Source organism: Peromyscus maniculatus, chromosome 18 (assembly GCF_049852395.1).
Source record: "Peromyscus maniculatus bairdii isolate BWxNUB_F1_BW_parent chromosome 18, HU_Pman_BW_mat_3.1, whole genome shotgun sequence".
NCBI classification, from domain to species: Eukaryota; Metazoa; Chordata; class Mammalia; order Rodentia; family Cricetidae; genus Peromyscus; species Peromyscus maniculatus.
In genome coordinates this window covers 43,695,081-43,721,723 of record NC_134869.1, presented here as the reverse complement: position 1 = coordinate 43,721,723, position 26,643 = coordinate 43,695,081, and the positions used below count along the sequence as shown (strand labels likewise).

Genomic DNA, 26,643 nt, shown 5'->3' with positions numbered 1-26,643 from the left:
AGTCACTGGGATCAAACTCAGGTCATCAGGCTTGGTGTCAAGTACCTTTCCTTACTGAGCCATCTTGCTGGCCCTAAGACACTCCTTCATTTCTCTTAAACCCTATTCCCATGTCTGAAAGGAAGGGGCTTGTTGAGCTAAGAAATTCCCTTTCCCAAAAAACAAAGATGGAGTCTGGAGAGATGGCTCAGTGGTAAGAGCACTCTTCAGAAGACCCGAGATGAATTCCCAGCACCCAAGGTGGGTGGCTCACCACTGTTTGTAACTCCACTTCCAGGAGACCTGTGTCTTCTCCTGGATTCTGGGCAGCTGCACTCTTGTGCACACATGCACTCGCACAGACACACCAACATGCATGTGCATGGTTTAAAAATCTTTTAAAAAGGCGGGGGTGGGGATTGGAGCTATGACTCAATGGTTAAGAGCACTTGTTGCTCTTGTAGAGAACCTGGGTTCAGTTCCCAGCGCTCACCGGTTGGCTCACAACCATCCATAATTCCAGTTCCAGGGGATCCACCTCCCTCTTCTGACTTCCACTGCCCCAGACAGATGTTACACAAGCATACAGGCAAATCATGTACATAAAAAACATATACAAAAAAAAAAAAGATGAAGGTGGCTGGTACTGTTTTAACCCGTTAACCCACGTGTGGTCTTGCCTCTGCGTGTTAGGCAAAGTAGGAGAGAGTTGTGTCCAGTGCTGGTAATCCCCACAACAGAAGGGGCAAGGCCAGGAGCCAAGAGGATGGGGACAGCTGAAACTACCTTCTACCTAGTTCCCATTCAGGGTGTGATAGAGAATGGAGGATTGGACCCGAAGAGACTTAGCTCCCCAGAGAAGTGATGAGGACATGAGGTACTGGCTTCTGAAATCCAGCCGAAGTAGCCTTTCCCAGAAGAGGAGCTGCTTTAGGCTGCTGCCTCTGGGCCAGACAGAGGAGCGCTAATAGGAATCGGTACCGCATGAGACCCAAAAGCCAGGAGTCAGCCTAGCCCCGCCCACTGTTGGTGGGTGCTGGTGCCCCATCCAGCACAGACCACCCTGCAACAGGGATTGGCTGAAGAGCTGGAGAGAGGCAGGGCGTCTTCCCTTCCAGGGCCAAGGGTTATAAAGGGGTTCAGGCAAGTGCGAAAGATGCTCTGGAGACGTGCGGCTGACTCCCCGAACATAAGGCATGACCCAGGCAGTTAAGCTCGCCTCCAGGGTGCTCCATCGAGTCCACCGGCCTCCACAGCTGGATGCCACCTCCTCCTCGCTGACCTCCAGAGGCTCTGACTCAGTTCTCCGGGGTTTGTCTGACATCCCCGGGCCCTCTATGCCTAGCTTCCTGGCAGAACTTTTCTGCAAAAGTGGGCTGTCCCGGCTACATGAACTGCAGGTAAGAGGGGTTGTCCTCGCCATTGGTGGGACTGAGCTGGGAGAACTGGCAGAAAGGACCATGGTGAAGACTACAGAAAGGAGAGCCAGTGAGAATGGGTACCTGTGGGTAATGAACTGGAGACTTTTACTACCCTACATCTGGCAAAGGGATGTACTCTCCCTTTATAGAAAGGGAACCCTGCAGATCCAGGACAACAGTGCAGTGCAGGAGGAGAGCATTGTGCTACCCTGCAGGTCCGGCTCAAAGCTCCGTTCCTTTTCTTTTCCTGGAGGCTCCTCTTGAGGTGCAATCTAGCAGAGGAGCCCCGAAGAAACGGCTCCCCCTAGGTTAGAGCCAGATAACTGAAAGGAAGTCCTAAATGTCTGCTTTATGCAAAGCAAAATCTGTTTTTGCCATTCACGCTCAAACTTTCATGGGGTGGAAGAAAAAGTTTGCCGCATCTGGGCCGGCCCTGGAAAAGCTCCCCTTAACCAAGCCTAGCCACCGCCCTTGGCCTTGTCACAAGCCAAACTGAGAGCCACCCTCCCAGGTGTTCAGATGTCCTCCTCGCGGGTTCTCAGGTGCAGGGAGCTGCGCGCTTCGGGCCAATATGGTCAGGCAGCTTCGGGACACTTCGCACAGTGTATGTGGCCTGCCCTGCGCTTGTGGAGCAGCTACTGCGACAAGAGAGTCCCTGTCCAGAGCGCTGCAGCTTCTCCTCTTGGGCAGAGCACCGTCGCCGCTACCAGCGGGCTCCGGGATTGCTAACAGCGTGAGTCGACCCCCCTGACCTCCAGTCCTCCATCCCTGCCCGACTCCTGTATCCAGCCAAGTTGGGCTTGGAGGGAGGTCGGCCGTTCCCACCAACCTTCTGGCATCCCCGGGTTCTCCAGTCTGTACTATCCAAACTCAGGTAGAGCCGAGTCCTCCCCCCCTCGCCCCACCTTTGAATCCTAAGAATCCGTGGGGTAGGCGAGTGTTACTGGCATCTGGATGGCGTGTAAGCATCTGTGACGCCGCTTACCCTAGAACCCACTCCCATCCACGGGCAGGAAATGAGTAAAGAGGAAGGGAGATGGAAGACGGGCGAGGGCAGGGGCAGGTTCTTCCACCCCGAGGGAACAGGCGCAATACCCTCTGGTTGCCCTGGCGTCCTCCACACACGCTCACCTCCCTGGTGGCGCCCTCTCTGCACCCGGGCAGGGATGGGGAAGAATGGCAGAGACTCCGAAGCCTCCTGGCCCCGCTGCTCCTCCGGCCTCAAGCAGCCGCGGGCTACGCCGCAACTCTGGACAACGTGGTCCGTGACCTTGTGCGACGACTCAGGCGCCAGCGGGGACGTGGCTCTGGGCTACCCAACCTAGTTCAGGACGTGGCGGGAGAGTTTTACAAATTTGGCTTAGAAGGTGAATCCCTAAAACGGAGATCGGGACAGGTGTGGGTGGCTCTGAGCCCGAGACGCCCGATGTCTGACTGCGCCCCCTTCCGGCCAGGCATAGGCGCGGTGCTGCTGGGTTCACGCCTCGGCTGCCTGGAGGCCGAAGTACCTGCGGACACCGAGACCTTCATCCACGCGGTGGGCTCGGTGTTCGTGTCCACACTCTTGACCATGGCGATGCCCAACTGGATGCACCGCCTTGTACCCGGACCCTGGGCCCGCCTCTGCCGAGACTGGAACCAGATGTTTGCCTTTGGTAAGGCACAGAAGTGTGGGGGTGAGGGGTGGGGGTGTGGAGGGGGCGGTGCTGGGGTAGCCAAAGCCGCATCAGCATCGTGAGGCGTCGGTGTGCCTTCCTTCTCAGCCCAGAAGCACGTGGAGCAGCGAGAAAGCGAAGCAGACGTGAGGAAACAGGGGAAGACTGAGGAGGACGTGCCGTCTGGGCATCACTTAACCCACTTCCTTTTTCGGGAGAAGTTGTCTGTCCAGTCCATCGTGGGGAACGTGACAGAGCTCCTGCTGGCCGGAGTGGACACGGTGAGGTTCTCTCTGGTCCCATTTCCGGAGGGTAGGTTCCCCCGGCTCTAGGGCCACTTTTCTGACTCAGGGCATCCACCCTGGTCACGCGTACAGGCTTGGCCTTAGTAATTCTTTGGTCCCTGACCACCCCCTCCCTATCCTACTCCCTCCCCAGGATCCCCACCACGTCTGAGGTAGCTCCCCTGTTCCCCCAGGTATCCAACACGCTCTCCTGGGCGCTCTATGAGCTCTCCCGGCACCCCGATGTCCAGTCTGCGCTGCACTCTGAGATCACAGCTGCCGTGGACCCTGGCTCCCGCGCCCACCCCCAAGCCGCGGTCTTGTCCCAGCTCCGCCTGTTGAGGGCTGTGATCAAGGAGGTGCTAAGGTGAGGGGGAGGACAAGACAAGTAGGAACTGGAGAAAACACTAGAGGAGAACTGAAGCTGACCGTGGATGGGAGCGGACAGCGAGAAGAGAGAAAACTGGCACTCTGCTCCCCGAGGAGGAGGAGGAGGAGCTGTGTCCCCCGTCCCCCCCCCCCAGCCTCACCTTGCTGAAGCCATCTTTTGTTTGGTGACCTAGATTGTACCCTGTGGTGCCTGGGAATTCCCGTGTCCCAGACAGAGACATCCGAGTAGGTGACTGTATTATCCCCAAAAATGTGAGTAGATCCTTCTGCTCAGCCGTTCCTTACCCCCATGGGCCCAAGCCATCCTCATATACCCCCCAAAGCCTTTCCAGACCACCCCCCCTTGATCAAGATGCCTCTTCCTAAGATATGATGGAATAGTAAAGAAAGTTCTTCACCACCAACCTGGGCCTAATTTTAAACTAGTCCACAGACCCTCTTCTTCATACCCCCCCACCCCGCATTCTCGGGCTCAAACTCATAACTCTGCTTTTGAGGGGAGGGGGAGGGTATATAACCTCTGTTGGCCTTGACCTCACCTTCCTCCTGCTTCTGTCTCCTGAGGGCCAGCACTGCACGTGTGGACACTAAACCTGGCTGCCGAACTGACCCATCTGCATTTATCCCCCCACCAGACGCTGGTCTCGCTCTGTCACTACGCCACTTCAAGGGACCCTGCGCAGTTCCCGGAGCCGGACTCTTTCAATCCAGCTCGCTGGCTGGGGGGAGGCCCAGCCCCGCACCCCTTTGCGTCCCTTCCTTTCGGCTTTGGCAGACGCAGCTGCATCGGGAGACGCCTGGCCGAGCTGGAGCTACAAATGGCTTTGGCCCAGGTCAGTAGTCCAGCGCTCCTGCCGTGCCCTGACTAGAAAGGCCCAGTCATCATGGGTGTTCTCGTCCTCTGCCAAACAGAGCAAAACATACACAGCTTAGCAGACAGTCCCGCTGACAGAGGCCTGGAGTATAAGCGAAGATGTTTGGACTATCGTTTCCCTTCCATATCCTCCTCCTGCCCTCCCTCGTTGATCAAGAAGCCTCTTTTTTTTTTTTTTTTTTTTTTTTTTTTCCTGAGACAGGGTTTCTCTGTGTAGTTTTGGCGCCTTTCCTGGAACTCACTCTGTAGACCAGGCCGGCCTCGAACTCACAGAGATCCTCCTGCCTCTGCCTCCTGAGTGCTGGGATTAAAGGCATGTGCCACCACCGCCCTGTTCAAGAAGGCCCTCACTGGCCACAGACGCCAGCCACCCCAACAGTTGCCGTTCGGATGCTCACAATGTTCTTTACCGATCAGGCACCCACTCCAGACACACCCATCGTGATAACCTTCTTCTCCCCTTCTAGATCTTGATACATTTTGAGGTGCTGCCTGAGCCAGGTGCTCTCCCAGTCCGACCCATGACCCGGACTGTCCTGGTACCCGAGAAGAGCATCAACCTACAGTTCGTAGACAGATAGTCGTATGGAAGGAAGGAAGCGCTGTCATCTGCCCTCTCCTAACGGGACATTATTAGGCACTAGAGGCACACTTCCCCTTGAGGCCTGTCTGTCTGAACAAACTTCAGGACGTAGGACCTGACCTATGTGTAAAGCGTGTACTTGGCTTGACTCAGTGGGTCCTCACAGAACCGTGATCCTTTCTCCTGCTCAGTACTTCTCCTGGTCATTCCTCAAGGCCCAGAGCCATCAGATCGTAACACATCCTTAAAGGGCCAACTCAGATGTTAACTAATAACCCTGGGGGGCCTGGGGAGGGATTCAGCCACCGGTCCTCCCGTGCTTATGGTGTTCATAGATGCCCTGGCTAAGCATTGACCTTAGCATGCATTCCCTGATCGTGCATCTGGTGTGTGCCTGGTCGGGTCTCTTTCTAAGCTTGTGAGCTTTTTGAGAAGAGTGGTGAAGCCTTCTCAGTCTATTGGGATTTTCTCTTTTCTTTTCTTTTCTTTTTTGAGACAGAGTCTTGTTATATAGTTCTTGCTGTCCTTGAACTCACAACCTTCTTTGCCTCACTTTCCCAAGTGTTGGGGTTATAGACATGGACTACACTTCCAGCTTTATCAGTCTTTATCCATCCCTTCAGGGTCTGTCTCTGGCTCTGCAGCACCACGTAGATTCTCGGATTGAATCTAGGCCTTGTGGAAGAAGGGAGAGCCTCACCAGGCTCTGCCCACCCTTTTCTCTCTCTTCAGCTTGCCCCTAGGAAAATGAATCTGCCCTCGCCTAGTTTACGGTATTTTTTTTAAGCTCCCCTTAGCTCTAAAGTGGGTCTGCTCCACGTCTTACTTCCCATCTGCTGGTTTGCCCCATGCCCCCAGCCTGTCTTCTTTTTTATATTGAAAAAAAGTTTATATATTATTAAGTTTTAAAATAAAATGTCTACTCCTTGGCTTTGGGTTTACTTTTCTCCCACTCCTGGCAAGATCCTGACCCCCATCTCCCACCCTTGACTTCTTAGGTCCTGGAAATAACTCCCTTAACGATGGGAGGTCTGGATCGTCCCTCTGGAAGAGTGTTTCGTGACAAACCCAGACATGTTTCTGTCTGTAGTGGGAACCGCCGAGTCTTGTCTAGCTTCCTGGAAAAGATTAAGAGGTGGTGGTGAACAGTGAGGGTAGGAGCTACGTTGTAACATGGGTCTGGGTGCTAAGCGTTCTGCTGAGCTGGGTTGGAGGCGGCTTGACCCTTGGTGAGAAAAGAGCTTTTGGAACTCGGACTACCAGAATGGAAGGGCATCCTTCCACTCTACCCTCCTTCAAAGACAGGGACTCAGGCAGGGAGAGGGAGTCAGCCAGGCAGGATGAAAGCCCACGGTGAAGGGGCCAGGAGCCCCGGAGGACTGGGGCAGGAGAAGGGGCCAGGAGCCCCGGAGGACTGGGGAAGGAGAAGGGGCCAGGAGCCCCGGGGGCCTGGGGCAGGAGAAGGGGCCAGGCCAAGAGAACCTCTGTTTCTCTGAGTCAGCACTCTCTGGCCACCCTCATGGGCTGCACACAGTATTCCCCTTGTGATGTCTACGGATGAACTCATCCTCCATCCCAATGAATCTCTCAGCACTGTGCACAGCTCCCCCTGTACCCCAGATTACCCTCCCCATGCTAGGGCTTGCCTCTCCCTCCTTCCTCCCTCTCCCTCCAATTAGCTCCTTCACACTTCCTTTTGCCCCATCCAAGACATGGCTCCCCTAACCACAGAAACCGTCAGCCAGCAGACTTCCCACAGAGACCCAATCATGCATGATTTAGAGAAGCACGGCATGCATGCCTGGAAGCCTTGTGCAGAGACCGAGGAGAAGGTTTCTGTACATTCCTTACTGCCCCCCCCACCCCATCTCTTCTGTGACCTCGGTATCCGCTTCTGCTCACCCACCACCAAGTTTAACTTGAACGGAAAATACCTGAGGTTTCGCAGATCGGAGCCAGAAGGGAGAGTATAGCCTAAGCTATGAGACCCGTTTCCCTGGAGTCAAAAAGGGATCTACACCCCTGTGCTGTCCAGTGACAGAAATGCTGCTTTGAAGAGACAAGAGTGCCCACGACCCCTTTCCTGGACAAGGGTCTGTGTAAATTCGGAGACAGGCAAGAGATCATATTGATAGCTGCGCGTGGGCCCCATCCCAAGACCTCCGTTGGTGTTGAAGGAGAGAAAGAAATAGGCCTTTGGGACTCAGAGCGCACGGATATATGTGTGTGTGTTCTTAAGCATGCCCAAGCTTCCATGAAGGGCCGCCGTAAGGAACAGGCTTGGCCCAGAAGCCGCATGTGTGACTTATCTACCCGAGTCCTCTCTGCCAGGACAGACATTAGCAATCACTGATTTTCTGTTCCCCATCCGATCGCCACCAACTCTTCTGTTAACGGCCAATCAATAAGGTCAAACCCCTCCGTCCCTTGGTGGGAGGAAATAGAGGGGTGAGTCTCTGGTAAAAATTTCCTACGAGAGAGCTGGAGAGCTCTGCATCGGTTCCCTCTTCACCCCGATCCCCTCAGGACCTTCTCACTTGGAAGTCAGTCAGACCCCCGGCACAGCCAAACAAGGATGCCAGCACCACCAAAGGATGCCAGCACCATGGACAGCAGCCAAAGGACCTCCCACCCCACCTTTTTTTTTTCTGGAGAGGCATGGAGGAAGGCTTCAGGGTAGGTGGGCTGTTAAAAGACAAGCATTTTTTCCCAACCTCCCCCAAGAGGGGGCAGAACAGAACCTTCCATTACAGGTCCAGTAGTAAGAAAGGCCTCTGGATCTGACTTTAGCAATGTATGAAGGAATTTTTTTAATTGCTCATGAATGGTTCACTTAAAAGACACCATCGTTCATATAATACCCAGCCACCGGGCTTCAGGAGAAAGGGACCAAGCTTCAAGCTGACCACATACTTTTTCTGGTGGTATGGGAGTTATACCCGGGACCCTCATGCACACCAGGCAAGACCTCTTACCACTGACCCACGCCCCCAGCCCTCGGACCCACAGTTCCCAAATCGTTTCCCTAATAAACAATAGCTCCCCTATGCTTCTACCTTCCAGCTGGGCACACACCTGGATCAGACCTGTGACCCTGACCGGCCACAGTTTCAACTGGAATTAAAGACACAACACTGAGGGAGGAGTTTCCTCCCCTGTCACGCAAAACGAGTCCATGTCCATTGCACACCATTTTTGGGGGGTGGGGGACACAGTACCTAGAAAGGACTGATAGAACACAGGTGTTCTTAGAGCAGGCTGAGTGGCTACAGTATCAGTCGTCCCCGCCCCCCACACACCATGTCCAATGTTTGGAGGGTCAAAAGTGTTCTCATTCCTACAATAACCACTGTCCTGCACAGTTACTGTATCTATTTCCTCTTTTGTTTCAGTATCTATTTTCTCACTCAAAAAAACGCTGAAGTTCTGTGCCGCTTCTGACAAAAAAACCAGACTTTGGGATCGGCTATCCCACCTATTGCTTGAAATAAGTGGACCAGCAACTAGTCCAGAACTCTCTTTATACCATGATCAGTTTTCTTTGTAATAGCATTTAACCCGTCCCTCAATATCCTCTTTCCAAGTCTATGAGGTAGACAGGAAAAAGAAAGAGAAAAAAAAAAAAAAAAAAGCTCAGATTTGTCTTTTTTCCTAAATCATAGAACTCACAGGTGGCAGAGTCTACCCTTCTCAGCCCCCTCCGAGCCCTGGCACCTAGCAGCCAGTGGGAACTCTTCACCAGCCAGCAGGAGCCCCTCCACCAGCTCCAAATGCACTGCTACACTTGGGACTGTCAACCTGTGCTGGGGGACCTCCCCGCACCCCCCAGCCCTTCAGAGAAGCCCCAGATGAGAAAGGAGTCTCCACGTGCATATAAATGATTCTTTATGCCCTCCCCCATGCAATGGGGGGTGGGGCAGGGGGGAAGTCCCCCCGCCCTCATGCAGGGAACGGGAGGTCAATGTTTACCAGTCTTATTGCCAGATGCCCTGTGGCCATGGGGTGGGGAATGGGGGGGGGTCTACAGCCCCTGTTTTTCTGGCATTGGTCTCCCTTTACCAAGTCACCATGGTGGAGCCAGGGGACTGGAGGCCCTAGAGCTGAGGTAAAGATGGTTCTCTCCAAGAAGGCAAGCTGTTCTCCCCGCCTGCCTGCTGGCCATCCTCAGGATGAGTATGAGGTGGTGTCAGTGGGAGCTGGAATGTCATCCAGGCGTCTCTACCCTGTGGGCAGCAGAGGCCTGACAATGTCTCCGAGCTTGAGGCTGTCCACAGAGATCCTCAGTGGTGGGGCCACTGTGCCCCACGCGCCTTGCCTAGGCCGTCACCTCCAGCAGCTGGGAGAGCTCGTCTCCGGCTGACGCGCTCTGACTTGAGATCCCTGCCCCTGGAGTCCAGGTCAGACCGTGGTGACCCTCATCACAACCTCTCGGCCAGAATGAGAGCTGGAACGGGCATCTGGCGGCCGTAGCTGTCCGAGGAGATGCAGGATTGTATAGCCACAGCGCTGAGGCAAGAGCGTCCGCATGCGCTGGGCGGCTGGGGGCCGGCTGGGGGCCCCGGCCGGGGGGCTGGTCCGTGAGGTCCTGGGGCCTGGCTTCCCCGCCGTCCCTCCCCCTGTATCTCCTCCTGTGTCCTTGGTCTTGTCATAGTTCAGGACCTTCCACTGCTGGTTCACTGCCTGCCAGCGCTTGAAGATGCGGTAGACGGAAGAGCCTTCGTGAACGATGAGGCCTGGGCAACGGGGACGAGAAAACCGGGGTGAACTGCTGCCGCTGGCACAGAGGCCACAGGCCCTGGCCGCGGGCACGCCTGCAGACCGGGAAGACAGAGCTACGGAGGACGGGGCCCCAGGGTAGCCCTAACGGGTCTCTAGCGGTGGAATTATGATCGTGGGGACCCAAAGGCTGTGCGGGGTGGGGTGGGGGGTGGGGGGTGGGGGGGTTGCTAGGTGAGTGAGTAAAGGAAGGTGTTAAAGGGGGGGGAGGAGCCCTCACCTATGCAGACCACATCCATGAAGCCGTACATGCCGTAGCAGATCTGGAAGAGGAGATCCTGGCGCTGCCACTTGGCTGAAGGGCTGAGCGAGGACCAGATGAGCCAGGAGATGCTGGCGACCAGGAAGAGGGAGCCCAGAACGATGGCGGCAATCTGGACCTTCTCGATGACGGTCAGGGAGATGGCCTGCCACTGTGTGGGAGGATGACAGGAGTGGGGTGGTGGGCAACCCTGGAGAGGAGGCTCCAGAAGCTTCCCTAAACTCTTCAGGAGGGACTGAACACCTAGGATGAGACATTACCGACACCACTTCTCTAACTCATTCTAGAAAGGCAGGGCTGGACAAGCGCTTTGAAACCCAGACACAGAACGCCAATCTTTTTTTGTTTTTTGTTTTTCGAGACAGGGTTTCTCTGTCTAGCTTTGCGCCTTTCCTGGAACTCACTCGGTAGCCCAGGCTGGCCTCGAACTCACAGAGATCCGCCTGCCTCTGCCTCCGGAGTGCTGGGATTAAAGGCGTGCGCCACCACCGCCCGGCGGAACTCCAATCTTAATTCCGTCTCTAACTAGTTGAGTAATTTTAGACCAGTATTTAATCTCTACGTGGGTCAGTGCCCTTATTTATAAAGACGGGCATAATAATGGCACCTAGTCAAGAGAGTTAACGTACAGCAAACGACATTCGCTGTCATCCTCAACACTGTTCTGAGTTCTCTAGACTAGCGCCAGGACGTTAAGTCGGCGTCTTGGAATGCCATGGTGGTGGGAGGAGGTGGCTCTGGGGAAAACCGTAAGATGAGACGGGCCTTTGCCCCTGCTGGGTCCGCTCCTGGCACCTCACCTGCAGTGGGTTCTTGGTGCTGATCGCCAGGACCTGGTACTTGAAGTAGCAGAGTTCACAGCTCCAGGAGCCTCTCTCACTGATCCAGCGGATGAGGCAGGGCTGGTGGGTGCAGCGCACGGAGCCGTCACAGCGGCAAGGGCTCAGGAGCTCCCCCTGGGGGCAGAGAGGGCAGGGCCCGGGTCAGCCCTGCTCACCGGGGGACCCCCGCGGCCGCCCCGCCGCACCCCTGCGGAGGAGAGCTCCTCCACCACTACATGGAACAGCTCGGGCTTTTTTTTTTTCCACCCAGAGCGGGGCGAAAGTAAGAAGTCAGAGCTCGAGAGAAACTTCTCCAACCAGAGGACTTATTTAGATGTGGGGTGGGAGGGGAGCCCGTGTGCTCGCTCCCTTCCTCTCCTAGACCTTGCAAAGGTGACAGAGACGGCCTGAAGAGGCGACGACCTCTCCCTAGGATCTGGAGGCAGGGGAGAGCCAGGGCGGCTGGGCTACGCCTCCCTCACCCACGCCACTGTGTACTTCCAGTTATACAGATCCGGTGCCAACCGGGGTGGGTAAAACCCATCGTGGCGTCCACACTAGAATGGGGGGGGGGGACATTCTGGGGGCAAGGGCGGAACGCGCTCGCTCCCCTTTAGGCAAGCAGTCGCTTCTCCCTGCACGGGGGCTGCCCTCTGGCACTATCCCGGGACAACTTTATCTATTAAAATTAAACAAAGGAGGAGGCTCTTTAGGATGGGGCGGAAAGTTGCCGGCTGGGAGAAGACCAGAGGGCATGCTGCGCGAGGGAGGGCAGGGTCCCGGGGCCCGCCCCTGCCCTCGAGGGGCGAGCCAACGGGAACGCTCCCCTCGGCCCACCTGGGCAAGAACGGGTCCCCTCGGCTAAGGGCGACGACCCTAGGGTGAGGGGAGCAGGTGCTAACAGCTGTCCCTGAGCCTGGGTGACCGAGATCCCGAGCCCTGCCCGGGAGACAGCCCCACCCCATCCTGGGAGCCACCCCCGGACGCGACCCCCGACTCCCCCTGCCCCAATCTCCCCCCTGGACACACTCCAGGCGTCTCCAGCCAGGCCACTCGGGGTCCCGGGTCCCGCCCAGCTCCCCCAGGCCCCGCCCCCCCCTGCTCCGGTCTCGGCGGACACCCCAGGTGCGAGCCACCCCCACCCACCACCCCCCTCCACCCCTCCCCTGCCCAGCCAGGTAGGTTGCTCGGGCCTGACCTGCTCCGGGCCTTGGAAGCAGATCCTGCACTGGGGGGTTCGGAGCCCGCTGTCCAGGCTGCTGCTGAGCGACAGGGCGTCCAGCGCGCCCGGGGGCGGCGGCGGCGGCGGCGCGGGCGGCGGCGGGGGTCCGGCCCGCGGTTCCTTGTCGCCGGCCAGGCCCCGGGCCCGCGGCTCGGCCGACCCGTAGTACTCCTCCTCGTCGCCGTCGCCGTCCCGGGCGGAGCAGCCGGCGAAGGGCGCCCAGCCGCAGCCGCCTCCCCCGCCCCCCCGGGGCTGCGGCTCGGCCCGGGGCCGCCCCCCGCCCGTCAGCACCAGCAGCTTCAGCTCGTTCAGGAACATGCGGAGCCGAGACTTGAGCATCGTCCGGGGCGCCGGGTGTGTTGGGCGGGGGGGAGCGGGGGGCGGCGAGCGACGGGGTGGGGAGGGGTGGGGGGGGTCCCGGGCGCCGGGGGGGGAGGGGCGAGGACGAGGCCGGGAACGGGGCGCGGGCGGGCGCGCGCGGACCGGGGCCGGGGCGGGGGGTGGTCTCCGCGGCCTGCAAGCGCCGCCGTTCACTGCTGCCACCGCCGCCGCCGGGGCTCCAGGGCTCGCGGGGCCGAGAGGGCCGTCAGCCCGGGGACGGCAGGGTGGGCAGGCATGGCCCGGGCAGGGGCAGGGGCAGGGGGGCGGGGAAGGGGCTCAGGGTGCCGCGCCCCGCGGGTCGGGGTCCGGAGCCGGCCGCGCGCCGGGGCTGACGCGCCCCGGTCCTCCTGCGGCGGGGCCGCCCCCCATCGCCGTCCTCCCGGCCCCAGTCCCGCTCCGACTCCCCGGATCCGGCTGGGCTCGGCCCGTGCGCTCGGCGGTGGCAAATGGCGGCTCCTTCCGGCGGCGGCGGCGGTGGCGGCGGCGGCGGCGGTGGCGGTGGCGGCGGCGGAGACCCCCCCGGAGCGGCGGGCGGGCGGGGCGGGAGCCGGGGAGCCGGTGAGGGATGGAGGGAGGGGTGGGGCGGGGAGGGGGAGCGGAGGAGAAGGGGCCGCGGCTGCGCATCCCCGCCCTGCCCAGCACGAGCAGGTGTCCCCAGGGGCGGGGCGAGTGTGCGAGACGGGGAGGGAGGGAGGGAGGGAGGGAGGGAGGAGGGGAGTGGCCAATCGGGGGGGGGGGCGGGAGTGTGGACCCCGGTGGAAGAATAGGTGTGTGTGCGCGCGCGGGTGGGAGTGAGGCTGGAAGGTGAGCCGCCGTCGGCGCCGGGGGCTGCAGGTGTAGCGCGGCGCAGAGGTGTGTGCACAATGGGAGCGTGCAGAGGAGGAGCCCGGCCAGGGGCTGGAGGTGTGCGGGAGCGGAGCGGGCCAGAGAGGGACCCTAGGAACACAAAAACGGTTGTAGAGGGGGCCGCCCGCCGGGTGCGGGACTGGGGAGGTGGGGGTGTGCAGGGGTGGAATCGGGTTGTATGGGGGGGGGCCCAAGCGACCGATTCTAACGTGGGAAGGTGGTGAGTGAGCAGAAAAAGGGACGCCAGGCGATGGGCGTGTCTTTCCCCATTCCCCCTGCCCCTCAGCGCCACAACTCTGAAGTGAGCACCACACACACACACACACACACACACACACACACATACACACACACACACACACGCTTAAATCTTTGTTTCAAGTTGACCCCTAGAGCTACTACCAGCCTATCCATTTTTTTCCCCCTTTATATTTACAACCTCTTTCTCAGCCTCTTTGTGAAGCTGAGGGAAAAAAAGGATTCCCGGGAAACCCACTGGGTCAAAGACACTGAGAAAAAAATTAATTAGTAAAAGAGTAATTAACAGAGAAGGGAGGGAGGGAGCCAGTCGGACCGGGGACGGATTGCCAAATGAAGACTCCTCAATGGGAAGGGGTAGCGAAGGAAGGCAGGGATGTTTCTGCAAGACACCCGAGTAATGGGGCAAGTCTGTGAGTTAGCAGACAAAGGGAGCTAGCTCTTCCTGTGAGGCCGGCAAGCTGCAGTGTGCTCATATGAGAGGGGAGGTGAGGCAGGGAATGCCTGCATTGGGGAAACCAACCAACACACCAACACACACAAGAGCAACAATAAATAAATAAACAATAAATAAGCCAGTTAGTGATGGCCTTTAATCCCAGCACTCTGGATGCAGAGGCGGGCAATCTCTGCTCCGGGCCAACCTGGTCTACCAAGTTCCACGACAGCCAGGGCTACACAGTGAGACCCTGTCTTGGGGGGAAAACAAAACAAAACAAAACAAAACTGTGTTGGGAGTTTAATAAGCTCACAGACACTTAGCCTTTCAGAAAGCTAAAAACCCCAAACAGCCCTAGGAATGCAGCCAATGAAACGCCCACCTCTCCATCCCCTTAGCCAATTTGGGCCCTGAGCTCTTTCTTACAGTCTCCTTGGCAGCAAGAAGCATCAGAGCGGCAGAAGAGGAAACTGCCCTGATGAGTCTTCCATGTCGTCCTTGATTACGTTCATCTTTGAGTCTATGCTGTTATATCGACATTCATATGTATATACACATATACATAGTGGATATATATACATATGTGTGTGTGTGTGTTTGTGTATCCATTCCCCACCCCCTTCTCAGACAAAGTTTGATTGTGTAGTCCTGGCTAGCCCGGAACTCACTAAACAGATCATGCTGGCCATCCACCTGCCTCTGCCTCCCAATCCCCTCCTGAGATTAAAGACATATGCCACCATGCCCCATCACTATTACATTCTCTATCAGAAAAGAAGTTAAAATGGAATACATGGGCTGGGCGGTGGTGGGGCACACCTTTAATCCCAGCACTCAGGAGGCAGAGCCAGGCGGATCTCTGTGAGTTCGAGGCCAGCCTGGTCTACAGAGCAAGATCCAGGACAGGCTCCAAAGCTACACAGAGAAACCCTGTTTCAAAAAAACCATTAAATAAATAAATAAATAAAATGGAATACATGGCAAACTGGGTAATAAAATGGTTTCAGGCTGGGTGTGGGGACTCAGGTCTGGAATCCAAGTGTTTGGACTTCAGAGTTTGAGGCTAGCCTGGGCTACATGTCAAGACTGGAAAAGAAGATGACGATGAGCCAGGCAGTGGTGGCTCATGCCTTTAATCCCAGAGGCAGGTGGATATCTGTGAGTTCGAGGCCATCCTGGGCTACAGGAAAGGCGCCAAAGCTACACAGAGAAACTCTGTTTCAAAAAATCAAAAACCAAAAAAAAAGTCAAAATAATGTATTTTAAAAAAGAGAGGAAGAAGCCGGGCAGTGGTGGCGCACGCCTTTAATCCCAGCACTCGGGAGGCAGAGCCAGGCGGATCTCTGTGAGTTCGAGGCCAGCCTGGGCTACCAAGTGAGTTCCAGGAAAGGCGCAAAGCTATACAGAGAAACCCTGTCTCGAAAAACCAAAAAAAAAAAAAAAAAAAAAAAAAAAAAAAAAAAGAGAGGAAGAAGACGATGAAGAAGGAAAAAAGGAGTGAAAGAAGGAAAAGAAATTGAGGACGGTGCATGCTGCTAACCGTAGTATTGGTGAAATGCCGCAGCAGGATCAAGCATTCAGACATTGGAGGCTAGCCTCACTACTTGTCTGTTTCAAGGCCAAACCTGGACTCTATGCAACCTTATCTCATTAAAACAAAAATCCACAAAAAAAAAATCAGAGCCAGAGTCGTCACTTGTGTCTGTAAAAACAGCATTTAGGTGGCCGAGGCACACCGATCGATGTGAGTTTGAGGCCACCCTCAGCAATACTGTCTCAAAATGATTTCAGAGTTTAGCGTCTGGGAGTGTATAGCGAAGTGATTGAACACGTGCTTACCACGAAAGCAAACACTGACTCCAATCCCTAGCACCGAAAACCAATTTTATTTTGAGATAAGGTTTCTCTGTGTAACTTTGTGCCTGTCCTGGAACTCACTCTGTAGACCAGGCTGGCCTCGAACTCACAGAGATCCGCCTGGCTCTGCCTCCCGAGTGCTGGGATTAAAGGCGTGCGCCTCCACCACTGCCTGCCTAAAAAAAAAATTATAAATAGCTCTAGATTTTAGGCAGTTTCTCACAAATGGGTACATGGACCTTTATTCCCAAAAAGGTGGGAGACAATAAAGGAGTTGGAGCCCCTGATTCAAGGAATGTTAAATCTACCTCTGTCTGTCTAGATTCCTGTGCGCAGAGAGCACCTGGGAAATACTGTTCAGGGCAGTAGTAGCCCTAAGAAAGCTGCCAGGTGGTGGTGGTGGTGGTGGTGGTGGTGGCGGCGGCGGCGGCGGCGGCGCATGCCTTAAATCCCAGCACTCGGGAGGCAGAGGCAAGAGGATCTCTGTGAGTTCGAGGCCAGCCTGGGCTACAGAGTGAGTTCCAGGAAAGGCACAAAGCTAAACAGAGAAACCCTGTCAGTCGGAAAAGAAAAGAAAAAAAGAAAGCTGCACTGAAAATAAAAAGGCATGTGACACCAACGAGGAGTTGCAGGTTTGCAGAGCGACCCAAGACACTCGGACGCGCTCACCCCTTTGTTCGTACGCACAATCACGTACACATGTACCAAGAATACAGACTCTTAGTGCTTTTTAAGATCAAGCACCCTCATTCCCAATAACTCCTTGCTGCTTTTCATATTCCCAGGGAGGTTTACGGGTTGGAAGTGTGTGTGTGTGTGTGTGTGTGTGTGTGTGTGTGTGTGTGTGTGTGTGTGTGTGCATCACATTGCCGCTCTTCCCATACAGTGGCTGCCTGTCAATCTTTTCTTCCGTCCATCCTCTCATCCTCGTTTCCTGCTCAGATAGAAACCGTGTGCTCCTTGGGTCCTAAGACACCTTGCCTCCTGCACGTACCATCTCCTCATCATGACTTTAAAGGGCGAATGACTGAGTCACCCACACAAAACACATCGCATACCAACCGGGAGGAGGAAAAGCCCTTAGCAGCACTGTGTTGAATGAGTGAGTAAAAACAAAGACGCACACCCGCGTGTTGCTCCCCCCGTGGCGGCGGGAGTGACACGGTGACAGCTCCATCCCGGGGACCAGGATCATCATCTCCCACCAGCACCCCCCCCTCCGGACCTCCCCGCCCACGTACGGACAGACGTGCAGCGAGGCGAGGGAGAAGATGCGCGCGGGCTCGGCCTGGAGCCCACCGTGGAGAGCCGGCGGGCCCGGTTGCCATGGCACCGCCGGGCGCTCCACCCTCTCCCGCCCCCCCGCCCCACGCCTGTCCGTCCGTCCCGGGAACGGCAGCCGGTCACGTGCCGCGCGGCGTAGCCACGCCCCTGCTGCCCAGCGCGGAGCCCGGGGGGTCACGTGGGATAGCAACAGGTCACGTGGTCGCCCGGATATTATTTTTTTTTTCCTCTCTCTCTCTTCCCCGCCCCCCCCCACGACACCCCTTCCCCGCCAAGCCGCGGGCCCCGGGTCACCCACTGCGCATGCACGGCTGGATGGATGCACGGATGCATGGATGCACGGATGCATGGATGCACGGCTGGATGGATGGGTGGCGGTCACGTGCCCCGAACGTCCGGCGCTCGCCCCGCCCCGTCCCCCGCTGCCCCCGCCCCCCCCCCTCGGTTTCCGCGCGCCTCTCTGGCAGCGGGTCACATGGTGAGGGTGGGGGTGAGGGGGCCTCTCTAGCTCGCGGCCCGTGTCTATGGTCGGGCCCGTAGCGTCCAGCTGCCCGGGACCGATCCCCGGTGTATGGCGCCGCAGGCACCGGCTCCCGGGCCCAGATAAAGGGCCACCTCCGCAGCTCCCGGCCGGCCGTGAGGTGAGTGAGTGCAGCCCGGTCCCGGGATTGGAGGGGGGGGCGGCCAGTCCCCTGCCGCCGCCGCCGCCACCCCCACCCCGGATCCCCTCGGGTGCGCGTCGCTGGCAAGGGTTATGGAAGGGGTGGCCCCGGGGCGGGAAGTGGGGCCTCTGTGCTCGCGGGCCGGGGTGTGATTTTTTTTTTAAAGAGAATGCAGTGTGGGGTCCTCAGTGCAAACCCCCGTGCATTTGCATTGTGCGATCTTCTTTGTGCCCGGCGCGACGCCCTCCCGGAGAAAGGCATTCCTTTCTCTCCTCCCGGACGCTCATCACGTGGCTGGAGGGCTCGGTGGAGTCTTTTGTGTTACCTGCGGCGCGGGGCTCTGCGGGCGCGGGGAGGGGATGGGCCGCCGGGTTCGTGCGGTCTCGGGGCAGGAATTCCTTTGTTAGTGCTGGGGCACCCCCCCCCCCCCTCCCTGGGAAAGGGAGCTCAGTGTTCGACGCCCTCTGTGATTGTAGGCGATCTCCTGCTCCCAGCATGATGGCTACCTCGCGATATGAACCCGTGGCTGAAATCGGCGTCGGTGCCTACGGGACGGTGTACAAGGCCCGAGATCCGCACAGCGGCCACTTCGTGGCCCTCAAGAGTGTGAGGGTTCCTAACGGAGGAGGAGCTGGAGGGGGCCTTCCCATCAGCACTGTTCGCGAGGTGGCCTTACTGAGGAGGCTGGAGGCCTTTGAACACCCCAATGTTGTACGGTGAGAAGATTGGATTGGGTTGGGAATGGGGGCGAAAAGAGAAAAAGGATCTGTAAGTCAGGGGTGTGGTCAGGAGCGGGGGTGCCTGAGAGGAGACTGACCAGCTGGGGACCGCTTATTTTTGTCAGGCTGATGGACGTCTGTGCTACTTCCCGAACTGACCGAGACATCAAGGTGACCCTGGTGTTTGAGCACATAGACCAGGACCTGAGGACGTACTTGGACAAGGCACCCCCACCGGGATTGCCTGTTGAGACCATCAAGGTGAGTGGGGCGGACATGGAGAGGTGGACTGGGATCTTTGCAGTAGAACTTGTTGGGATTTTTGAGCATGTTATTAGGTTTCCAGCGTTTCGTGCTTTCTCCTTTCAAAAACCAGGATCTGATGCGGCAGTTTCTAAGCGGCCTCGATTTTCTTCACGCCAACTGCATTGTTCACCGAGACCTGAAACCGGAGAACATTCTGGTGACCAGTAATGGCACAGTCAAGCTGGCTGACTTTGGCCTCGCCAGAATCTACAGCTACCAGATGGCCCTGACACCTGTGGTCAGTACAAAGATGGCAGCCCAAATAGTGTGGGATGGTGGGTGGGACTTGATTTCCCATGGCGGCTGAGGGGTCTTGTTCTTGATGTGTTCAGAGCTACGAGGCTATGATTCGCGAGAAGGACCCTCTCTCCTTTCTCCTCTTCCGTTTAGGTTGTTACGCTCTGGTACCGGGCTCCTGAGGTTCTTCTGCAATCTACCTATGCAACACCCGTGGACATGTGGAGCGTGGGCTGTATTTTTGCAGAGATGTTTCGTCGAAAGTACGTGACTTGAAATGCTTTGTTTTTGAGACAGGTTTCTCCTTGTCGCCTTAGCTATCCTGGGACTCCTTCTGTAGACCAGGCTAGCCTTGAACTCAGAGATCCGCCTGCCTCTCTGCTCCTTAGTGCTGGGATTAAAGGCGTGTGCTGCCGCCGCCGCCCCCCGCCCCAGCTCGGGTCTTGGAACTCTTAAGCCACTCAGTTCCACAAATCTTTTGCTGTTATTTATAGTGGGAGAGCTTGGAATCAGAACTACATGTACACTGGGCAAATGCCCTAAACCTCCAAACTACACTCCCCACCCCTGAGTCTTTAATAAGATGTACCTTTTTTTGATCATTCTTATACATATGGCGCTTGTACATATGACTCCCAACCTACACCCTCACGTGTTAGGCGTGTGCCCTGCCAGCCAGCCAGCCATCCTCCCAACCTACCCTGTTCATCTTGACCCCCTTGCCTAAAACCAGAAATGATACAGACAGGCAAATCTCCTGAAGTGTCTTGGGATTGGGAACTTCACATTCCTTTATCCTCTGGCCTCTCTAGTCTGAGCCACTTCATGGTTATCGTCCTCCTGTTTTTGAAATAATATAGACTTGGAATATTTTTCTGCCGCAGGCCCCTCTTCTGTGGAAACTCTGAAGCCGACCAGTTGGGCAAAATCTTTGAGTAAGTATCCGATGAGGAGGAAGGAAACTTCCCGTTCTGGATCATTTCTGCCGAACTCCAGGTGGCAGCCGGCCCTCGCCCTGGACATGAAAACTAAGGAGAGGCCCCCCTGACCAGAGTTGTCCTGTCCCCACAGCCTCATCGGCTTGCCTCCAGAAGACGACTGGCCTCGAGAGGTGTCTCTGCCCCGAGGGGCCTTTCCCTCCAGGGAGCCTCGGCCAGTGCAGTCGGTGGTGCCGGAGATGGAGGAATTGGGAGCGCAGCTGCTGCTGGTACTGGGCACGGGTGCGGGCCAGGATTGGGTTAAGACACAGCATGGGCTGGAGAGGTGGCTCCGTGGGTAGAGCATAAGTGTGAGGACCCGAGTTCGGATCCCCAAAGCCCATGTAAAAGCTGTATGTGGCGGCAAGCTCCTGTACCACTCTCAGAGCAGGAAGGGAGGTGGAGACAGAACCCCACAGGCCAGATACCCTGGTAAATGCAGCACTGATGGCTCCCAAACAAGGTGGGAGGGAAGGACCAACAGACTGTCCTGACCTCTGTGGGCACAGACGTACGTACGTGTGCATGCCCACATTTTCATACCCGAGCATGCACAAAGACAAAACACAACAGTTGTTCAAGGCCCAGTCCGTTGTGGGACCAAGCGCTGGGTGGTGGAGGCTGTAGTTCTCACAGCTGCTGTGGATGTCAGCTGGGTAGACTCCAGGGAACACCCTCACAGCTGTGTCGGGGTGGGCATCACCCGCTCCAGCTGTTGCTGACCTCTGCCTCTCCCCTCAGGAGATGCTGACTTTTAACCCACATAAGCGGATCTCTGCCTTCCGAGCCCTGCAACACTCTTACCTACACAAGGAAGAGAGTGACCCAGAGTGAGAAGAGCGTCCGCCTGTCCTCACCTCTGGACACGTGGAGTGGCCAACACCTCAACCTCTGCCTTCCTCTGGGGCCGTGGAGAGTCCTCCACTTTTTTACAGAGAATATTTTAAGCCTTAATGACATTCCCCCCCCCCTCTTCGTGAGGCCTGCCCTCTTACCCTCCCCTTTCTCTACACTAAAGGGTGGGTACCTGTCTCCTTCCCTCCCTCATTTATATTGGGATCTTTTTTATACAGCAAAACAAGACAAAAGAAATATGGCCTTCTTTTTTCTTTAATGTTTTCCTGGTTGGCTTTGCCTTTGGGAGACTGAAAGCCTGCTCAATTGAAAGGTTTCCTGCAACCTCTGTAGACTCTCACACAGGACCTGGACAGGCAGCTCAGCTCTGGCGGACAGGATGGGAAAGGCCCTTTCAATTCCTTTCTGAGTACTCAGTTAAAATGGCTTTAGTTTTAAGGTTGCTGCTTCCCTCCAGGTCCTGCCTTGACAAGACTTCTGGGTGGTTTGTCCTTGGAGCCAGGCTAAGGTGTCAGTCAAAAGGAGGGAAAAGCGTTCTGAAAGGCTTCCAGCCCCTGTCCATGCGTCTAGGAGTATATTCTATTCTCCTAGGGAGAGGTATAAGGTTCTTCTTTCTATATCTTGTTCCATCAAAATATGTAAAGACAAAAATCTAACCATCACTTACTTGATCAGTTTTGGGGAATGAGGCACAGGGGCTCTTTTTCTTTAAAACAAAACAAAAGCCTGATGTGGGGTGGGGGGCACCCGAGGTTTTCAAGAATTCAGGGAATTATAAAAAGGCGGGAGAGCAAAACCGAGTCAGAAGGATCCAGAGACTTGAGTGTGGTGACACACACCTGTAATCACACCACTCGGACGCTGTGGCGGGGGGGATCCAGAACTCAAGGTCATCCTTGGCTACACAGCAAGTTAGAAACCAGCCTAGGATTCATAGATCCTATCTGGAAGATCAAAAGTCTCATAGAAAGGCACTGGGGTTTGCTCGGGGGTCTTTTTGATTCCGGAATCTCATTGCCAGCCAAACACCAAGGATCTACAGGAAAGAGAGAACAAGTTATTTTTGAGTCTTCGGGTTTAAGGCTTATGGGTGTCCACATACAAGAAATGGGAATAATTACCTCCGTGAAGCTAAAGAAAAGGCCAACACCACCTAGGATTTTCAGGGCTTTGTCCGAATGCTTAAGGAACTTCTCACCACACAACTGGCACACCGAACTCCTGGTCTTGCACATCTGAGGATAAATGGAATAAACAGTGCAAAGCTGCTAGTCTGCCCCATCCAAGCAGCTACAAACAGATGCCCCCAGACATTAAAAAGTGAACAGTTCTGAGGCTGGAGTCCCCGTGGCTAAAACCCTTGCAGCCCCTGTTTCTTTAGCACAGCCCGGTTCAAGACCGAGGCCACGTCTTTGGGCATGGCCCTTTACCCATTTCCTCCCAGCTGGGTTCTCCACCCTTCAGCTTACCGCATCGCAGGAAGTGTTGTCCTGTAGGTATGGCGCTGTAAGGTTGAACAAGCCACAGCAGTCAAAACTTCTCTCCAATTCATGCTGGGTGCTGTTGCTCATGACCCACCAGGACGCATTGATGACATCTATCTAGAGCACACAGGCAGAGGAACCTCAGTCTCCCTACATCTTGCTCTCAGTTCACATGCTTCAAGGTCCCTATTCTAGCAAGGGCAATCAGCATCCCCCAGGAACAGGATGGCAATGTTATGATCACAGACAATGTCAGGTGTCTCAGATTCTGACTACATCTTGGGGAATTAACTATACACATCAGAGGAAACATCTCTGAAGTAGTGGACCTAAGGATGAAGGTACGAAAGGGTCAGATTAATAGAGCTTTAAAGGTATCTGAAAAGGGCACCATTGCCTCACCTGTTTGTTTCGGTTAATAGCCAGACAGGAGCAAGAGATTCCAAACTGGAAGACGAAGACCAAACCAAGGATGATCATGTACTGAGAAGTTATGGCAAAAAGACCTGGTTTCCATTTGAGATATCTCACCCAGGGAGACAGGCAGGCAGGTCTCGGTGTGAGGGCCAGCCTGCTGTGAGTTCCAGGCTAGCCAGGATTATGTAGCATGACCCCCTTTTTTTTTTCCTTAAGATCTCACCCAGTGTAATTTGTAACTGTATTGTGGCAGAGTCCAAGGCCCTTCTCTGTTCGTAAAACTAGTTTTTACCAAGTTGCAAACAAAAACAACTTCTGTGAGTTACAGAAGAACTACAAAGGCATGTCTGAGGTCCCCTGCCCTTTTGGGAAAAGCCTGCCCCGGGACCCCAACCCCTCCAGGTCAGGATACAAAGAAGAGCAGCACTTGGTGGTGGTTAACGGCCCCCACGAGGCCAGCTACCGCGATGAGGAGGAGGAAGACCCCCACGGCGATGACTCCTCCGATGATGTGAATGCTGGACACCAGACCCAGGCCCTTGCCCCAGGCGGCCACGCCAATGAGCAGTAAGCCCACAAGCTGCAAGAAAACACAAAATAGAATACACTTCAGCCCGATGTGGTGGTTCACGCCTGCAATCCCTACAACTGCAGCACAGCGAAGCTCCAGGCTAGCCTGGGCTAGCTACATAGACCTTGTCATCGCCCACGAACTCGAGCATGCAGCACGGCCAAAGGCTATTACCCGGGACGTGGACTAAATAGGGCGGCCCACGGAGGTGTGCATTCAGAACTAATCAGCCCTGAGCGCTCTTCCCAAGTAACTGGGAATAGCTGGCCTGGGGGGCCATGGCAGTAGCATCTCAAGACAGACACTCCCCAGGGTTGTCCAGCATCTCTTCTGTGCGAAGAAACCAGAGCCTAAGTGAAGACTGAACCACAGGCCTGCGGGCTTCGACCCACCCTCCCCACACCCAAACAATCCCCCATATCACCGGAAGTCTCTCCTCTTCCACGGAAGAAGGTTCTGGGAAGCTTCCCGGAACCCCCAGTAAACCCCCTCTCCCACCGGAAGTCCCCTAGAAATTCTCCCCATTCTTTCCGCCCCCGGAGCTTTCCCCACCTCCAAAACCTCACCATATAAACCACGTTGAGAGCGCACAGCGCATTCTTGGAACAGGCAAATCCGCCGCAAACCATCTCCCCAGTTCTGGGGACCCAAATGGTCCCAAGGACTTGAGGGGAGGGTACTGGGGACCGTCTCGTAGGACTCCCAACAGCTTCTATCGCTTTAAATCCAAGCCAGTCAAACCAAGTCTCTGCGCCTGCACCGTCCCACCCCTGTCTCTGGATTGGCGAAACTCGTGGCTAATCCAGGCCAGCTAGTATTTCAGTGCCAATCAATCTGCATTACGTCACCAGCCCGCCTCCCAGTCCTTCCCTCAGTTTCTTCATTGGACAAAACTTAAAAAAACCTGAAGACTGGGTTTCTAGACGGTTTTTTAGGGATCAGAGCCTAAACTTCAAAAGCCTGGATTCCTGTGCTCCGAGTTGCGACATCAGGAATCCGAGGAGAGACCCAGGTGAACAGACAAGAAAGGGCTTGTAGAGACCGGGGGAGGGGGGGGCTCCGCCCCTCCAAGGATGACCCTTCCCCGCCGTTCTCCCCGAGTCTCACGATGATCTCACGAGGATGCCATCCTTTTGGTTGTTCGTGCGTCATACTCTGGAGAACCAAGAGGAGCCAAATACTGAGCTGCGTGGCCCCGCTGGGGGAGGATCCAAGTCAGGCATAGCAACAGCCGGCACTGTGAAATGTGCCGCTGTGAAATGTGTCTACCAGTACGCATGTTCTGTTCACACTGTCCTTCCTCTGCAGTGTGAACATGCCAGAAAGTCGAGTGCAAACAGTGACTGGAGGCCAGTGCATTCCTGTCTGAGACAAAGCCGCAGGCGCGGGTGGACACGGGTGTACTCCACATCTTTAGAACACACACGTACCTGACTGATCCTGGGCTGGCACAAAAGGACACGAGGTGTGGGGGCGGCACTGGAATATGAATAAAATAAGAGTATCCATACTGCCTTTTTAAATTTTATTTATTTTTACTTTATGCACATTGGTGTTTTGCCTGCATGTGTGTCTGTGCGAGGGAGTCGGATCCTCTGGACCTGGAGTTGCAGACAGTTAGTTGTGAGCTGTCGTGTGGGTGCTGGGAATTGAACCCCACTCCGTCCTCTGGAAGAGCGGTCAGTGCTCTTAACCACTGAGCCATCTCTCCAGCCCTGACTCTTCATACTTTCACTCCAAATGGGGGAAAATGGATGGCTAGTCAATAACGGTATTGCATAAGTGTTTGGATGCAGTGCCCTTTGAACCGGAGTAAGAAATGGCACAATCCTTCCTGTCCTCCTGGACAAAGAAGTGGCCTCCCCCACCCCACACACCCCACACCCCCATCAAGTCCACACGGTGATTTGAGTCTGTGTGTGCTCACATCCTGTAACTGCCCACAGTCTAGTTTTGCAGCTCGAGGCAAACGGCATGGGTTTTAACTTTGTGACTTACTATCTGTATGGACCAGGTAGCTAAACCCTCTGTACCTACTGCTTCATCCGTAAAATGGGCATAGATGGCAACGCGTTTACCTCCACCAATACTTCGCTAACAACTTCTGTATTGTTGTGAGCACTGAATGAGCTAGACTATATAAAATGCTTGAGGGGTTGGGGATTTAGCTCAGTGGTAGAGTGCTTGCCTAGCAAGCACAAGGCCCTGGGTTCGATCCTCAGCTCAAAAAAATAAATAAATAAAAATAAATAAATAAATAAATAAATATAAAATGCTTGAGTCAATACCCAGTACCTAGCAAGACTCAGTTATTACTGTTTAGTCCATTTTTTATGGAGTCCAGTAATAATCCAAATTCAACCCCTTTATCTCCAAATATACAAATGTTCACAAAGTTACCCTTCATAAACCATCCTCAAGAAAATATGCATGAGAGTCTAGAGAGCTGGTCCTTGAGTTCAGTTCCCAGCACCCACATGGTGGCTCACAGCCATCCATAGCTTCAGTTCCAGGGGACCCAATACCTTCTTCTGACCTGTGGAGGCACCAGGCATGCATGTGGCACACATACATATGTGCAGGCAAAACACTCATACACAGAAAATAAATAAATTTTTAAAGAAAATAAATACTGGGGGCTGGAGAGATGGCTCAGAGGTTAAGAGCACTGGCTGCTCTTCCCGCCGTCCTGAGTTCAATTCCCAGCAACCACATGGTGGCTCACAACCACCTGTAATGAGATCTGGTGCCCTCTTCTGGCCTGCAGGCATATATGCAGACAGACACTGTATACATAATAAATAAATTTTAAAAAGAAAGAAAGAAAATAAATACTGGCTGGTCCCTAATGGCACACACACCTTTAGTTCCAGCCCTCGGGAGGCAGAGGCAGGTGTATCTCTGTAAGTTCAAAGCCAGCCTGGTCTACAGAGCGAGTTTCAGGACAGCCAGGGCTACACAGAAAAACTTCTGTCTTTAAAAACAATAAAATAAAAACAAATACTTCTAAAATAGGTTTTTTTAAAAGAAGCTATACAAAAGATAATTTGCTATCTCCAGATAGGTTCAATCTGATTCGAAAC

At 55.3% G+C, this 26,643-nt stretch overlaps 4 protein-coding genes and 1 long non-coding RNA gene across 5 annotated transcripts; 3 read left to right on the top strand and 2 right to left on the bottom strand.

Annotated features, from left to right (window-relative positions):
• Nucleotides 1-32: 32 nt before the first annotated feature.
• Nucleotides 33-6,117, top strand: Cyp27b1 (cytochrome P450 family 27 subfamily B member 1). Its single transcript, XM_006973316.4, has 9 exons — nt 33-1,379; nt 1,943-2,133; nt 2,565-2,767; nt 2,855-3,055; nt 3,164-3,336; nt 3,534-3,706; nt 3,903-3,981; nt 4,365-4,562; nt 5,071-6,117. Exons 1-9 carry the CDS (start codon nt 1,176-1,178, stop codon nt 5,182-5,184), a joined length of 1,536 nt encoding a protein of 511 aa, XP_006973378.2. The 5' UTR covers nt 33-1,175; the 3' UTR covers nt 5,185-6,117.
• A 1,892-nt stretch (nt 6,118-8,009) lies between these two features.
• Nucleotides 8,010-12,686, bottom strand: Marchf9 (membrane associated ring-CH-type finger 9). The gene is made up of 4 exons (XM_076554138.1): nt 12,244-12,686; nt 11,025-11,180; nt 10,183-10,375; nt 8,010-9,919 (listed from the first exon to the last, which is right to left on the bottom strand). The coding sequence occupies exons 1-4, from the start codon at nt 12,604-12,606 to the stop codon at nt 9,585-9,587; spliced, it is 1,047 nt and encodes a 348-aa protein (XP_076410253.1). The 5' UTR covers nt 12,607-12,686; the 3' UTR covers nt 8,010-9,584.
• Nucleotides 12,687-17,832: 5,146 nt separating this feature from the next.
• Nucleotides 17,833-21,329, top strand: Cdk4 (cyclin dependent kinase 4). The gene is made up of 8 exons (XM_006973314.4): nt 17,833-17,973; nt 18,471-18,710; nt 18,839-18,974; nt 19,090-19,257; nt 19,410-19,519; nt 20,141-20,191; nt 20,328-20,463; nt 20,975-21,329. The coding sequence occupies exons 2-8, from the start codon at nt 18,490-18,492 to the stop codon at nt 21,065-21,067; spliced, it is 915 nt and encodes a 304-aa protein (XP_006973376.2). The 5' UTR covers nt 17,833-17,973; nt 18,471-18,489; the 3' UTR covers nt 21,068-21,329.
• Tspan31 (tetraspanin 31) lies at nt 21,326-24,331 on the bottom strand. Its single transcript, XM_006973315.4, has 6 exons — nt 24,127-24,331; nt 23,402-23,569; nt 22,975-23,055; nt 22,558-22,689; nt 22,210-22,323; nt 21,326-22,124 (listed from the first exon to the last, which is right to left on the bottom strand). Exons 1-6 carry the CDS (start codon nt 24,187-24,189, stop codon nt 22,050-22,052), a joined length of 633 nt encoding a protein of 210 aa, XP_006973377.1. The 5' UTR covers nt 24,190-24,331; the 3' UTR covers nt 21,326-22,049.
• A 119-nt stretch (nt 24,332-24,450) lies between these two features.
• On the top strand, nt 24,451-25,073 carry LOC143269188 (uncharacterized). The gene is made up of 2 exons (XR_013045586.1): nt 24,451-24,572; nt 24,869-25,073. It is a non-coding gene; the product is annotated as an uncharacterized LOC143269188 (long non-coding RNA).
• The last annotated feature ends 1,570 nt before the right edge of the window (nt 25,074-26,643 follow it).

Coding starts and splice junctions, on each gene's coding strand:
- Tspan31 (XM_006973315.4), bottom strand. CDS start 24,189: ATGGTTTGCGGCGGATTTGCCTGTTCCAAGAATGCGCTGTGCGCTCTC. Junction 23,570..24,126: donor CTCTCAACGTGGTTTATATG/GTGAGGTTTTGG, acceptor GTTTTCTTGCAG/CTTGTGGGCTTACTGCTCAT. Junction 22,324..22,557: donor ACAACACTTCCTGCGATGCG/GTAAGCTGAAGG, acceptor ATTTATCCTCAG/ATGTGCAAGACCAGGAGTTC.
- Cdk4 (XM_006973314.4), top strand. CDS start 18,490: ATGATGGCTACCTCGCGATATGAACCCGTGGCTGAAATCGGCGTCGGT. Junction 18,975..19,089: donor TGCCTGTTGAGACCATCAAG/GTGAGTGGGGCG, acceptor TTCAAAAACCAG/GATCTGATGCGGCAGTTTCT. Junction 20,192..20,327: donor CAGTTGGGCAAAATCTTTGA/GTAAGTATCCGA, acceptor CTGTCCCCACAG/CCTCATCGGCTTGCCTCCAG.
- Marchf9 (XM_076554138.1), bottom strand. CDS start 12,606: ATGCTCAAGTCTCGGCTCCGCATGTTCCTGAACGAGCTGAAGCTGCTG. Junction 10,376..11,024: donor GCACCAAGAACCCACTGCAG/GTGAGGTGCCAG, acceptor CCTCCCACACAG/TGGCAGGCCATCTCCCTGAC. Junction 9,920..10,182: donor CATGGATGTGGTCTGCATAG/GTGAGGGCTCCT, acceptor CCCGTTGCCCAG/GCCTCATCGTTCACGAAGGC.
- Cyp27b1 (XM_006973316.4), top strand. CDS start 1,176: ATGACCCAGGCAGTTAAGCTCGCCTCCAGGGTGCTCCATCGAGTCCAC. Junction 2,134..2,564: donor GCTCCGGGATTGCTAACAGC/GTGAGTCGACCC, acceptor GCACCCGGGCAG/GGATGGGGAAGAATGGCAGA. Junction 2,768..2,854: donor TTACAAATTTGGCTTAGAAG/GTGAATCCCTAA, acceptor CCTTCCGGCCAG/GCATAGGCGCGGTGCTGCTG.